Consider the following 15,758-nt stretch of genomic DNA (forward strand, 5'->3'; position numbering starts at 1 on the left):
AGCCCCAAAAATAGCTTGATGGGTTTTTATATATATATATATATATATATATATATATATATATATATATATATATAAACAATCATCTATAAAATTAAAAGCACAATACATAAAATAAAGGGCGGAAGGGTGGGACTTTACCAAATGTCAGAGGTCAGACTGAACCTCTGACAGGAATACTGTAAATAAATATGACCCAACACTTAGCCAGCATGACCTTTGATTGGCCAGCCGCCATCCAACGAGCTATTAACCCCCGTACAGAACACTTTTTTTCCCTGGCAACTGACATGCTCCAGATGTTCACATAAATGGCAACCAGACCTAAGAGCCTGTGTTACCATGTTGTCCCCCACTAAACGCTCAGGGAACCTCACACACTACAATGATATTTTACCGTGAAAGAAGGGCATTTAAATAGAAGCAACAATGGTGATTTTCTCATCTCAAAATATTTATTGAAACAAAAGCCACCAATAGTGGTAGGTATACCCATCCCAAAATGACAATGTCTCAGTTACTTGTCATGTGACCTTGAGCATCAATTACAGCTTGACAACGATGTCTGATGCTGTTCACAAGTGGAGTTAATGTCTGCTGAGGCATAGCATTCCACTCTTCTTGAAGGGCGACTCTCGGGTAGCTGAGATTCTGAGGTAGAGTTACAAACCTCTACACTGTGACTCAGCTGATCCCATAGGTTTTCTATGGAATTCAAGTCTGGAGAAAGTACAGGCCGCTCCATTTGAGGTATCCTAGTCTCCAGCAGCCATTCCCTAATGATGTGACTTCATTAGGCTAGAGCATTTTCATCCATGAAAATGAAATTAGGCTTGAATTGTTCATGCAGAGGTATAATGAGTGGATTAATGATGTTATTCAATAGATAGGGGATTGTCACTGTACCATTCACAAAATACAGTGCAGTTCTGTATTGAGTAGATACACCTGCCAACACTGTAACACCACCACCACCTAAAGCTCATCTGCCGACAATAGTGGCTGATACATAATGCTCTCCTTGATCTCTCTGACATCATTGGTGACCATCATTTCTGCTCTGCGTGAATCAATTGTATCCATGAAAAACACTGAGGCCCACTGATTCCTAGTCCAGCAAGACAGTATGCCTGTTGGTGTGGTCAGGTAGCCTTGCAGGTCATCTACCATGCAGATCACGCTGATATACATGGTTTCGAATGGTCTGATTTGATACTTTGGTGCGTCTCACTTAAATGTGTCTGGAGTTGTGTGGCAATCATCATCTGGTTTCAAAGGGCATTTTTCAGAATGAAATGGCCATCAGTGTGGGATGTGGCCCAAGAGCATCCACTTCTATGTCTTTCTATGACTTTTCCACTTTCTCTGTATCTCTGTTGCAACCTGCTGATGACACTCTGTGACACTCTAAATTCAGTGGCTGAAACTATCCAGCTTGGCAAGGTGCTGTTAATCAGTTGTTAGGTCTCATGATGTCAAAATGTGAGCAGCATGATGAGGAGTACTGTTTAAATTCTAGTTCTAATTGAACTCATTTTGTCATTAGGCTCCTTGTAGGAGAACTGCAAATTTAGCAAAAAGTACAGAAACATTGCACAGTTGGATATGTGCATTCAATAGTTTAGATATGGTCATAGTAAGTTCATCTAAAAAGGTTAGAGTGTATTTTAGGACCATCCTGAAATGTCACCCTAAAGTCAAATATCCCTACCTTTTTGTGAGTAGTGTATGTTATTGTTCACACTTGGGTTTCATTGACAGCATATCAGCCAGATGGTGAGCTCATCAGCTCTGAGCGGATATTGCTATCAACTCGTGCAGGGCCTTTGAGCTCAGTTATTGGCTGTACCGCTATTGACGTGACGCCAGCGCTGCAGACAATAATAGACACCTCACAGTGGAGAAGGATCATAGTTGAATGCTGGGAGGGTGGGAAGGTGACATTTAGGGTTTTGTTTTTTTTTTAAACAAACTGCTGCTGAGTGGATGATGTTTTATAAAACCTAAAGACCCTTAAAGAAAGAAGTCCAAGTTGCTGCTTCTACCACTGCACTCCCCAAAGCTACACCCCTGGGGCTTCTTCTTTAGAGAACATAATAATTCAATTACCACCTAAAAGAAGGAATGAAAATAAAAATAAAAATGTGGATTAAAATTTCTTGCACGCACCTGAGAATGTCTGCAATTTCTATTTTAGAATGTACGGTAGATGCTTGTTCCTTGTGAGCCGTGCTGGTAATGACACAACGCCTGACAAAAATATTCTGAAAAGCTGCAATGCACAGCCTGAGTATGCAAAAATACATCAATATGAAATTCCATAAACTGAAAATCCTTATTCAGCATCAGCCGCACAAGGAGTAGAGCTATATCCACATACTTCATGCCGTCTGTGTACTTTATCAAAGAGGAGAAATGCAAACTGTAGACACATCACATACACCACCTGCTAAGCAGAAACAGCAAGCCGCGAGTATGTCATAATATACTGAAATCTGACTATAAGAACATATCCACATCATAAGATCTAATTGTGACTCTGTATCTGCAAATAAAATCTGTGTATTGTCCAGGGTTCATATTGATGATATAGTATAGTCTATAGAGTTATAGCGGTAGATTTCTTCAGGGGGTAAAATTCTGTTTGACCATCTCACCCCCGCCCAAGGGTACACATATACACACAGACTCACCAACAATTTAACTGAATGTATCCATGTTCCACAAAATATAATGTAACATACAGTAGATACCACTATTCTACACACTATATTGTAGTGTGGTATAGGAGCATATACATAGTACAATTTATACATTGCACATAGACAAAATAAGAAGATACATCAGTTGATCCCTGTATGACCCCAAAGCACTGCTGCAGCAGCCAGAAATTAGGTTCCATAGTTTTGTCTAGAAGTGCATTGGGACCTGATAATACTCTTCCTGCTTCTCTGCCTTCAGCTATATTTCCTACCAAACACCACCCTCCATTGGCTGATTAATAGATCTTTGGCCATGTGTGTGGACATGAGGATCAGTGAGTGTTCTCGTAAGCTGGCCTGGCTTTCTTTAGAAAGACCACCAGAACCTGGGCTCATCCCACTGAATGCCTGTACTCCTCCATAGACAGAACACTACTCAGACAATACAGGGTGAGGTTACCACATTACAGTATGATTTTATTGGGTTCCCAACAGACAACAACATATAAAACATTCTCAGCAAGCATGGTGGAAATGACCCATACGCTGGCTTGCCAGGTAATAGAACCTCCGTGACTTTGGGGCATCCACAGTCACTTACCTAGCCAGCAGCAGACGCTTTTGGTGGGCACCCACTGAGAGAAGGTAGCGGCAAGCTTAAAAAGCTGAACAAGCACAGTGAGATATGTGATTTTGTGACTGGATTGTTCCAACCTGGGTCCTCCAAAAGAATTTGTGTACTCAGCCTTGGGTAGTAGCGCAGTTCTGTAATCCACCAGCTGGAAGTGTGGTCCCTCAGCTTAACTCCTTTAGAATCACACTGGGGACAGAAGCAGGCTCCATTTTATATCCCTCAACTCTCATTACAGGTCATTGTGTTCTACAAGATTGGGGAAGACATACATGGCTTTTCCCTTATTGTTAGCTAGTTCAATTAAACTGCATAATAGTCCTCCAAATGATGCAAACTAGTGCACTGCAAGGGGCTGATGCAATCAGCAGACATTTCACAAATTAGCACTGGACAGTCCCACATGAAACAATGGCACATGTGTCTTGACTCATCAAACAAAGAAACAATATATCTGGCATAATTAAGAATAGCTCACCCCCAAAGAAGTGGCCAGATATCCTTCATTGACACTGAATCATCACACCTTGTACCTCTCCTTATTCTGAACAATGGAAGGTCAGGAACAAAAAACACCTTTATATCATTCAAATGCCCTAATAGAGCTTATGCATGGAGATTATCATTAGGCATACAACATTCTTCCATAACCATTCCTTAAATAGTAATATTCGCTTTGACAGAGCAGAAATGTTATTTTAAGAGGGCAAAGAGTATAAGTAGCTCACAGGTAACTGTGGGAATGCTTATCTACCTTATCTGTAAGGATGAGACAAGATAAAATCAATAAGTCCAAATTTTGCTTCTCCAAAGTATTAGACCTAGAAGATAGTCTATGCCAATGTATATGGGAACATCAACAGATGCAGCTGAAATATGAAGAATCCGATATACATTCTGTATATCAAATGTACGCTTTATTTTATGGCTCTGATATCATGTTCTTTTTTTATTTTATCATCCATATAAGTTTCATATAGTGTCCTGTAACATTGCTGCTTAACATTTTCAGTTCTTTGCCAAGGAATTAATCCTATTATTTTATACTATAAAAATCACAAAGTGTGTGATTCACTACATCTTTAACTGTGACAATCCAGACAACCTAAAACTACTAGCACCATTACTTAATGCTTTGTAGGTAATGTCATATGCCTGGTACACGCACAAAGTCCCATCAAGAGGCAATACATTGAGTCTGATATATTGAAGTCACTTGTCTTATTTTTGCCTTGTGGTATTTGCTCCAAATATTTCGATATGGCACATGCTGCTCGTAAATTTGGTGAATTTCGTGCTCATGAATAGAGAATACGGCGCAGGAGCAAACACACACAATAAAGGGCACCTGATAAAGAACAATATTTAGGCCTTTGCAGTCCAGTAGCTCATAATCATGCACACTTCCACCTGCTTTGGAGGTAGAAGTGGCCCCTTTAAAGCTTGGGTACCTGTGCAGATGGAAAAGTTGCACAAATGATATGTCCGCACCTGATAAGGTACAACTGTGAAATGCACTAAAATTGACAAAATGAAATTGATTCTTTGGCTACTATATTTATGAATTGAGAGGCTTCTCTGGTTTTTAGATCCTATTATGAAGCTTCCCAACACATTTGATAATGGACAGTTCCTGTCAATTTCATTGTGTAAGAAAATCTTCTATGTATCCAAGGAATTCCATTGCATTTCACTATGCCAAATCCTTTGTTTTAAGATTGCTTGAAATAGGTCCACTACTTAGACAAACCCTTTCTCAATCAAAACGTTTGCCCCATCAAAATAATAACACTTATATTCACCTCTTGCACCGATGCCGTTCCAGTGGTGTCAGCACTCGCTCTCCTGGGGCTCACTTGACATTTTTACATCACATGAGCCCTGAGCCCAATCAGCACTGGCTTCAGTCTTCCCAAATTCAGACGAATCAGTAATCAAAAGGAAGTCAGAACAGCAGCTGGCCTACCACTTCCTTTTGATTATTGATTCGGCGGAAGACAGGGAGAGGGAAGCCAGCACTGATAGGGAGCAGGGCTCATGCAGCATAACAACGTCACATGATCCCTAGGCGAATGAGTGCCTACACCATTGGAATGACACCGGTACTGAAGGGGAGTATAAGTGTTGTTATTTTAACTGGCAAAACATGCTGATGATTGAGTCGTGGACAACTGCTTTAAAAGTCTGTGTTGGGTAAGCTCGCCTTCCTCATCCCTATTGAATAAAATTACATGTAGTCAAGTGTATATGTCTACAGGAGATTGGATTCCTGGCAAATTCTAAGCTTCTTTATGTTTATGACCAACTGTAACCTTAATCAGACTTTGGATGACCATTGGGATATTGTTTCCTCCAGAACGCTCTAACTTCTTTTTCCTTGAAGACAGCTTGGAAAAGATAACATATTACTTTGATAGAGATGATGGATGTAGGATACGTAAAGCCCCAAGGTTCTCTTCCATTTGTCACTCTTGTTTATTTCTTTACTGCTGTCATCCTATAGTGTAGGACATAGATTCATGTGAATGCAAAGCTCATTGTTGATATTGCTGAACAGAATGATATTGAATGAGGTTGTCTAAGCCCAGGTGATTGTGGCAGACAGGATAATTTCAAAGGACCTAATTAAATTCCGAAATTAGACATTTGTGCAGAAAGAAATATTACTAATGACTTTGGGAAAGACACTCTGCTTGCATCTCCACAAAAGCACTAGATCTTTCTTTCTGCAGCAGTGCATACTAGACAGCTCATCAAATTGATAGATCATGTGACAGCAAATGAATGCTATAAACTTCCCCATTACTTGGAGTGATAGAGATTCCCATCCGCGTAGCTTGAGCTGGAAAAAAAATATCTCTATAATGTGTGTTCTCACTAGCAGCCAAATAACCTTAAGCTGCTTACCCAAACTTCGATGCTTGATCTCAAAATGTTGCTTAATGCCAGTTTTCTAGCCAAGAAAGTACATTACAGTCACAAAATGCAGCCTGATAACTCTAAATGGAGTGTAGGGTAAAGTTTCAAAAGACATCTCAGCTATGTTCACATTGAAATCCTTTATGTTTGATTTAATTTCTCAGGAGACCATTTACCATCCAAGTTCTTCATTGATCACTTAAAGGACGGCTTGGTGTATAATGTATACATTTGTACTGGTGTGTATTAGCCTTTCATTGCAACAAAGATGTTTTTTGTTTCTTAAAGTATTGATCCACCAAGAAAGTTTTTTTCTATGTAAACAGAGCAAAACAAGGAAAGCATTTATGAGTTTTTCCTGAAGGCTGTAGCTGCGTATAGTACGGTAGCTCGATAAATAGAGCTGGTATATCATTCCTTTTATTCATGAAAGGAAATTGGTTTTAGTTTATACTGTAATTTGCTTAAAAATGCCAACTGTGAAAAGAGCTTGGTCCAATTTAACCCATCTGTCTAAGACTAGACTAGCACAGTAATAATGGCATTTGTACAAAATAGCATTGATTACGCAAAGTCTGTTGGGGATTATGCAACATTCTCCAACATATTTAATATATTTTACCAATTTCAGACAATTCCTCCTATGAATACTAATTCCTAAAGTACTCAAAAAGAATAAAAGTTGCACTTTAAATGTCACTCTCATTACGCAAGGCTTCTTGTGCTATATTAAACAAGTGCATTAATTTTGCAATTAACTACATTTGGAATATGGCAGTAATTTGTGACTATCAATCAAATTACTAAAGTATGTATGATGTTGTCGAGCAAAGTTCCCAAACTAGTTTCAGTAGGGTAAAATCATCAATGACTCCTGTGATGATGAGTTATTTACAGATGTGGCATTCTATAAGAGAATGTTTAATCCCCCATGAACTTTTGTTTGGTGCAGAGGTTATTTGTATGTAATTTGTATATGGCAGCCACTCATAATTCAATGTAAACAAGTAGCCAATTGTCCTCCTTGTAGGTGAATGTAATGCCTGGTACATCTGTCTATTTTTAGTGGGGATAAAAAGTCTACATACCCCTTAAAATGGCAGCTTTGGTCATGTAAAAGAAGCATAACAAAAAAATAATTTCAGAACTTTTTAACCAAGAAGTGGTTTAAATTTGACACAACCGTTACATTACCTTGAATCAGACATCCCTCAAAAATTGTTCAAAAGACAAGAGAATTGGTCAAGGAGGTTACCAAGAGGCCTACATCTGAGAAGTACTATCTGACAAGTAATAGTTGTGTACTACATATGACAACAGATTCCCATATTCTTCATCTGCCTGGCCTGTGGGGTAGGGTGGCAAAACGAAAGCCTTTTCTTAGAAAGAAAAATATCCAAGCCTGGCTATGTTTTGCAAAAATCTACTTCAAGTCGACCAAAAGCATGTGGGAAAACCTGTTTTGGCCTGATGAGACCAAGTTTGATCTTTTGGCCATATTTCTAAAATGTAAGTTTGATGCAAAGCCAACACTGCACCATCAAAAAACATCATACCCACAGTGAAGCAAGGTGGAGAAAGGATTATGCTTTGGGGGTGTTTTCATGCAGCTGAAACTGAGACTTTAGTCAAGATGGAGGGAAATATGTAGAGTTCCAAATGTCAGTCAATTTTGCAACAAAACCTTCAGGCCTGTGTTAAAAAGCTGAAGATGAAGAGTAATTTCACTTTTTAGCATGATAGTGACCATAAACATACTTCCAAATTAAGAAATTAATGGCTTCAACAACAGAAAATCAAACCTTTGGAATTGCTCACCATAGGCCGCACTAAATCCAATCCAATGCTGGATGATTATGACAGTTATTCATGTCAGCCAGCTGGTCCCACACATACACCCCCCTCCCTGCACACACAGAGATTCCCCTCAGATCGCTCAGCATCTGGGATGGTGTTGAATACAATTACACGGCCAAGCCAGAGGAAGACCCCCTGGGGGTTATGTCCATTCATCAAAGGGAGTGGGTGGGAAACTAGAAAAACAATGGAAGCTTCAAAAGAGATCCAGGACGCTCTATCCCAGCAGGAGTTCCTATTCCTGGCTCCGTAACATTATACACAGTTATGATATTACCGTGCGTCTGAGCCATACACCCACTACATCGTAAAAATCGGGACTTCGAGCTGCACCTCTGCATACCCTCAAATTCTTTGTCGTGCCCTGGGGTGGCGAGATACAGAGAACTGCGAGTAGGAGTCCGGTAGAGGAGTCGTGCTTGGACTCAGTATGCAGAAGGGACACAGATGGATCTGATGACATCAGAACCATCCCGATCAGACCTCCCAGTCCAGAGTTGCGGATCATATTCACTTTGGGATATTATTTTAGACTTAGGACAGGGGTGGTTAAGCAAGCATTGTTGACCTTAGGGAGATCAACATATCCACTGCGGAGACACCATCGCGTGTTTCTCAATGCAGTGATTCTAGAGCAAAGCCCCTTGGGAAGTATGCAAATGAGAAAGCCGCGGAGACACCATCACGTGTTTCTCAACGCTGCCAGGAAACTACCCAGGTCTTTCACCGGGAAGGAACAACCACGGGAAGGGCAGTCTCCAATCAAGGAGACCACCTATACCAAACATGGTATCCATCCACAGACAGCCGCCTCGGGGTATTTGCCCCTCATCAGTGTGGAGTAGGAATCTGGCTAGAGGGGGCAATGCCTAGTAAAAGACTACTTAAGCAAGCATTGTTGACCTTAGGGAGATCAACATATCCACTGCGGAGACACCATCGCGTGTTTCTCAACGCAGTGATTCTAGAGCAAAGCCCCCTGGGAAGTATGCAAATGAGAAAGCCGCGGAGACACCATCACGTGTTTCTCAACGCTGCCAGGAAACTAGCCAGGTCTTTCACCGGGAAGGAATAACCACGGTAAGGGCAGTCTCCAATCAAGGAGACCACCTATACCAAACATGGTATCCATCCACAGACAGCCGCCTCGGGGTATTTGCCCCTCATCAGTGTGGAGTAGGAATCTGGCTAGTGGGGGCAATGCCTAGTAAAAGACTACTTAAGCAAGCATTGTTGACCTTAGGGAGATCAACATATCCACTGCGGAGACACCATCGCGTGTTTCTCAACGCAGTGATTCTAGAGCAAAGCCCCCTGGGAAGTATGCAAATGAGAAAGCCGCGGAGACACCATCACGTGTTTCTCAACGCTGCCAGGAAACTACCCAGGTCTTTCACTGGGAAGGAACAACCACGGGAAGGGCAGTCTCCAATCAAGGAGACCACCTATACCAAACATGGTATCCATCCACAGACAGCCGCCTCGGGGTATTTGCCCCTCATCAGTGTGGAGTAGGAATCTGGCTAGTGGGGACAATGCCTAGTAAAAGACTACTTAAGCAAGCATTGTTGACCTTAGGGAGATCAACATATCCACTGCGGAGACACCATCACGTGTTTCTCAACGCAGTGATTCTAGAGCAAAGCCCCCTGGGAAGTATGCAAATGAGAAAGCCGCGGAGACACCATCACGTGTTTCTCAACGCTGCCAGGAAACTAGCCAGTTCTTTCCTGGCAGCGTTGAGAAGTACAGCAGTACACCCCTGCGAGGTCACCAGGGGGAGGGGACATGGATTGTAGCCAGTTTGATAAAGACAATGTGGCCATTTTTTGGCTTGTCTTTTCTCTGGGGCCATGCGTACTATACACATGTGAGGAAGTCTATGAAACCCTGGTCAAACGGCGCCCCCCTGTAGCCAGGCGCATTATGTAACTACTTAATCTGACTCTGTCCTAACCCCGTCTTGTCTGTAAATGTACTCTGACCTATATATATATATATTCTGTAAATTCCTTATTGTATATATTGTAGTATCTAGTGTACCTTAGGGCGATTAAAATATATAATTTAATCTTGGGCTGTTCTGTTATCTCGATCCTGAATTCCACGTCTGTGGGCTCGGCTTAATAGTTATTATAATCGATTGGTGGCAGCGAGTTTATGCCAAGGATCATTGTGGGGCAACCAGTGAGATCTGGGGAGGTTTAGTTATATTCCGTCCGCAAAGGTCGGGGAATATATACCTTACTCTCACCGGGAACCCTTCAATCATCGGCATAGTAAAATAGCGGCCTCCTTGCTTATTGTCGGGCAATTCCATAATTGGCCTGACTATAAGAGGGGTGCTAGAGAGCGAGTCACGTGCTCTGTCGGGTGGAAAAGGGGGGGGTATAACTTCCTCTTTCTCCCCCCCTGTTCGTGACAGTTGTGTTATACACTCATGTGAATGAGCCCTAAAGGTAGAAATATTCTGAAATGATTCTTCTTGGTATGATTTTTGAAAAACACCTGGTATTTTAATGGGTATTTAGACTTTTTACATCCACTGTATATGTTCTGTAAATGTGTAATTGTTTGGAATTACAAAATCTTTGCATGTTGTATATTTAAGTCAGTAATATCACATTGTGGCTTTTCTTGTAGGTGGATCTCCTTCGTCCTACAAAGGTTACTGGAATTATTACGCAAGGAGCTAAAGACTTTGGCCATGTGCAGTTTGTAGGTTCTTACAAGCTTGCTTTCAGTAATAATGGTGAACACTGGACTGTGTATCAAGATGAAAAACAAAGAAAAGACAAGGTAATGTAAGGATACAGATAGACCCGTGATTTGTTGGCTTGTAAATTAATTTTGCTCGTACAATGTGTCATGCATTTTGGCTGTAAATCTGTCACCTACCAGTCGACTGAGTGAATTTGACCAAAAAAGAACAGATGTAAAGAAAAAGGAAATATTTTTAAGGAAGAAGAGCTCGTAGAAATCATCTCAAGGATACAAAGATTGTTAACATGCAAAATTATAGAATTTATTGTAAACTATGGAATAATTTTGCTGTTGAAGTCAGTGGCAACAGTCCATCATCTACAGTGTGTGGTATCATGATACCTTTTTAAAAAAATCTCTAAAACCATTTAATATATAAAGCTGACTGTATGTTTGTATGTATGTATGTCTGCTAAAGCAATTTGCACCGTCGCTTGTACAATCACGAAATTTTGCATAGACATTCCACGTGACTCAGGGAATGTCCTAGACTATGTTTTGAGGGGAAATTTTAACCCTGCACTTTACAGTTATTTGCCAAAAACCCTGCCTCCATTAAAGTCAATAGGGCTGGGAGCCACAGTGCAGCCAGAACTTCAGAAGAATGCACAGCCACACCCTTAAATGGAATGTTGGCATGTCACAATGCAGTCGGTGAACGAAACAGACAGAGACAGACAGACAAAAAGACATGGAAATTGACAGACAGACAGGGAAAGAGACAGACAGGCAGACAGGGAAAGAGACAGGCAGACACAGGCATACAAAGAAACAGACAGACAAAGAAACAGAGAGACAGGGAAAGAGACAGACAGAGACAGACAGACACAGACAAAGGCAGACAGGGAAAGATACAGACAGGGAGAGAGACAGATAGACAGGGAAAGAGACAGACAGACAAGGAAAGAGACAGGCAGACACAGACATACAAAGAAACAGACAGACAAAGAAACAGACAGACAGGGAAAGAGACAGACAGGGAAAGAGACAGACAGAGACAGACATTCACAGACAAAGACAGACAGGGAAAGAGACAGACAGAGAGAGAGACAGATAGACAGGGAAAGAGACAGACAGACAAGGAAAGAGACAGAAAAAGAGATAGAGACAGAGAGACAGGCACAGACAGAGAGGGAGACAGACAGAGACTGGGAGAGAAACAGAGAGATAGTTATTATCTCGGGCAACGCCGGGTGCAACAGCTAGTAATAAATAAATGCAAGAGGGTTTAGTTAAGTAATTGGTACATAAATCAAAGCAGCATTAGAAATGTACCAAATACTCAAGTTGGGAATTCATCCTTACGTGGAAATCAGGTTTTACTTTGGCGAAGAGTATATTATTTGTTACAAGCTTTGTCTATGTTTTTTTTACTAGTTTACTTATGTAATTATTTTTGTTTTGTGTTACATTTTGTAATATCAATTCCACGGGCCATAGCTAAAATTGGGCATAAAATCCCGAAGAGCCACCCCAATGTTAGGCGCCTATTAACATGGTTAGAGACCTCATATAGGGAACATGTTGACATGCCATCATAAATAGTCATCACTCAGTTATTTTACAATCAAAGCTCATATAAACCAAAAGCAAAGCAAACCCAAATCAACAGTCCAGTAAATTAGGAGTTAAGAACCAGGTCTCACAAAATGAAAAAAAAAAAACCCACCTGAGGCGGGGCGGATTGCCCAGAACATGTATATCAGAGGATTTTTAATGATTTAATAAAGATGTTTCATAGTTTCATAGTTTCATAGTTTTTAAGGTTGAAGGGAGACTGTAAGGGGCACTTTGCACACTACGACATAGCAAGCCGATGCTGCGATGCCGAGCGCGATAGTCCCCGCCCCCGTCGTAACTGCGATATCCTTGTGATAGCTGCCGTAGCGAACATTATCGCTACGGCAGCTTCACATGGACTCACCTGTTCTGCGACCGTCGCTCTGGCCTGCGACCCGCCTCCTTATTAAGGGGGCGGGTCGTATGGCGTCACTGCGACGTCACACGGCAGGCGGCCAATAGGAGCGGAGGGGCGGAGATGAGCGGGATGTAAACATCCTGCCCACTCCTTCCTTCCGCATATCCTACGGAAGCCGCAGTGACGCCGGTAGGAGATGTTCCTCGCGCCTGCGGCTTCACACACAGCGATGTGTTCTGCCGCAGGAACGAGGAACAACATCGGACCGTCGTGTCAGTGTAATCATGGATTACGCCGACGCTGCACCGATGATACGATTACGACGCTTTTGCGCTCGTTAATCATATCATCGAGCCTTTACACACTACGATGTCGCATGAGATGCCGGAAGTACATCATTTTCAATTTGACCCCACCGACATCGCACCTGCGATGTCGTAGTGTGCAAAGCCCGCCTAAGTCCATCTAGTTCAACCCGTAGCCTAACATGTTGATCCAGAGGAAGGCAAAAAAAAACCCAATGTGTCAAATAAGCTCCAATGGGGAAAAAAATTCATTCCTGACTCCACATACGGCAATCAGACTAGTTCCCTGGATCAACACCCTGTCATAAAATCTAATATACATAACTGGTAATATTTAGTGATGAGCGAGGACGCTTGTCACTACTCGGTACTCGCACGAGTATCACTGTACTCGGGCTACTCGGCGGGTACCGAGTAATTTCGCGATACTCGTGCTGTACTCGTGGTCTTCATCCCTGCATGTTGGCGCTCTTATGAGAGCCAGCCCTCATGCAGGGATTTCCATAGAACAAAGAGAGACAGGGCAGCACTCACCGATAAACTAGGACTATTTTATTTTTTAATGCTGACAGGTGAGACGGACATGAGGGAATGCAGGGAGGGGAGCACGAGGACGATGGTACCGTTTCGCACCCTTTCAGGTGTGTGTGTTTATTTACTGTCACTTACAGATTAATCATGGAAGGTTTCTCGGGGAGACGCCTGACATGATTAATCTAGGACTTATTGGCAGCTATGGGCTGCCAATAACTCCTTATTACCCCGATTTGCCAACGCACCAGGGCAAATCTGGAAGAGCCGGGTACAGTCCCAGAACTGTCACATCTAATGTATGCGGCAATTCTGGGCAGCTGCTGACTGATATTGTTAGGCTGGGGGGCTCCCCATAACGTGGAGCTCCCCATCCTGAGAATACCAGCCTTCAGCCGTATGGCTTTATCTGGCTGGTATTAAATTGGGGGGACCGCGCGCCGTTTTTTTTAATTATTTAATTATTTATTTCACTGCACAGTATAGACACGCCCACCGGCTGCTGTGATTGGGTGCAGTGAGACACCTGTCACTCAGCGTGGGGGCGTGTCTCACTGCAACCAATCATAGGCGCCGAAAAGCAGGAAAGCAGGGAATACGAGATTGTTTAATGAGCGGCCGGCTTTTTCAAAAGAGGAAAAGCCGCCGGAGTTTAGTGAACAGCTGTGCAGCGCCGCGGCAGTGATCGGGGAACGGTAAGTATGAGAGAGGGGGGAGACTGACCGACAGACTGTGAGAGGGGGACAGACAAGACAGAGAGAGACCGACAGACAGACAGAGAGACCGATCTACGGACTGAGGGAGATAGAATGAGAAAAAAAAAATGACCGACATCGCTAGTAAAAAGCACAAAACGTGCGTTTTGGACATCGGAGTGCCACACAATATTTTCATGTAAAATCTTTCATGTAATCTCAAAAAGTAACATACACCAGCTCTATCTCACTATTGGGTATGTGCACTTAACATTTCCGCCATGAAAATTCATTTTGGTGTCATTTTGGAAGGTTTTCTGGTGAGTCCGTAAAAATGACGTAAAACTCGGACAAAATTATTCACAGCTGTGACTTTTGAGTGATAAATGCTTTAAGGGGTCTTCCCCATGCTGTTGCCATGTCATTTGAGCACTCTTCTAAGACGTTTGTGACATTTTTAGGGTTTCTACATGCTGCCGGGGGTCATTTCATAAAAATACTCGGGTCTCCCATAGGATAACATTGGGCTCGGTGCTCAGGCCGAATACACGAGTATCTTGGGATGCTCGGCCCGAGCCTGGAGCACCCGAGCTTTTTGGTACTCGCTCATCACTAGTAATTAGAGTTGAGCGCGGTTCGTGGTTCGTGGTTCTCCAGTTCGTGGCTCGAGTGATTTTGGGGCATGTTCTAGATCGAACTAGAACTCGAGCTTTTTGCAAAAGCTCGATAGTTCTAGAAACGTTCGAGAACGGTTCTAGCAGCCAAAAAACAGCTAAATCCTAGCTTGGTTTCTGCTGTAATAGTGTAAGTCACTCTGTGAATCAAACTATTATCACATTTCAGTGTATAGTGTGCGTGAACAGCGCCTTCAGATCACTGCTGTTTCTATAATGGCGATCGCCATTTTTTTTTTTTTTTTTCTTGTCTTCCTTCCCTAAGCGCGCGCGTCTTGTGGGGCGGGCCAGCATGTCAGCCAATCACAGACACACACACACCTAAGTGGACTTTGAGCCAGAGAAGCAACGGCATGTGTGATAGGATCTGCATGTCACATGTCCCTGCATTATAAAACCGGACATTTTCTTCACGAACGCCATTATCTGCCTTCTGCGTCTTTGGTGTCAGACATCAGTGTCGCAGCTCCGTCCTCCTGAGTCCTATAGCCGATACAGCTGTATGCGCTGCATACACAGCGTTAGACAGCTTAGGGAGAGCACATTCTAGCAGTCCTTTTAAGGGCTCAAAGCGGCAGGGTCAGAGAGCCATAAGTGACAGGTCCTGCAAACAGCAACAGCGTCTGTGTAGCCCAGGTCAGGGATTTCCTCCCTGCATTTCACCATTAGGAGGGAATAGAAAGGCAGGCTTCCATTCCTCTACCCAGAGCACCACAATCCTGCCACTGTACCCTCTTGTCCTCTGCACACTCCAACTCATTCT

The 15,758-nt window shown here is 42.6% G+C and overlaps 1 protein-coding gene across 1 annotated transcript in view; it reads left to right on the forward strand.

Annotated features, from left to right (window-relative positions):
* The window catches only part of EDIL3 (EGF like repeats and discoidin domains 3), a 1,135,698-nt gene that overhangs the window by 1,061,093 nt on the left and 58,847 nt on the right, over positions 1 to 15,758 (forward strand). The window contains exon 9 of the mRNA XM_075325131.1: positions 10,753 to 10,908. Coding sequence (XP_075181246.1) covers positions 10,753 to 10,908 — 156 coding nt within the window. The remainder of the gene's footprint in view (positions 1 to 10,752; positions 10,909 to 15,758) is intronic.

The sequence above is a fragment of the Anomaloglossus baeobatrachus genome, chromosome 1 (genome assembly GCF_048569485.1).
Source record: "Anomaloglossus baeobatrachus isolate aAnoBae1 chromosome 1, aAnoBae1.hap1, whole genome shotgun sequence".
In the NCBI taxonomy this organism is placed as follows: Eukaryota; Metazoa; Chordata; class Amphibia; order Anura; family Aromobatidae; genus Anomaloglossus; species Anomaloglossus baeobatrachus.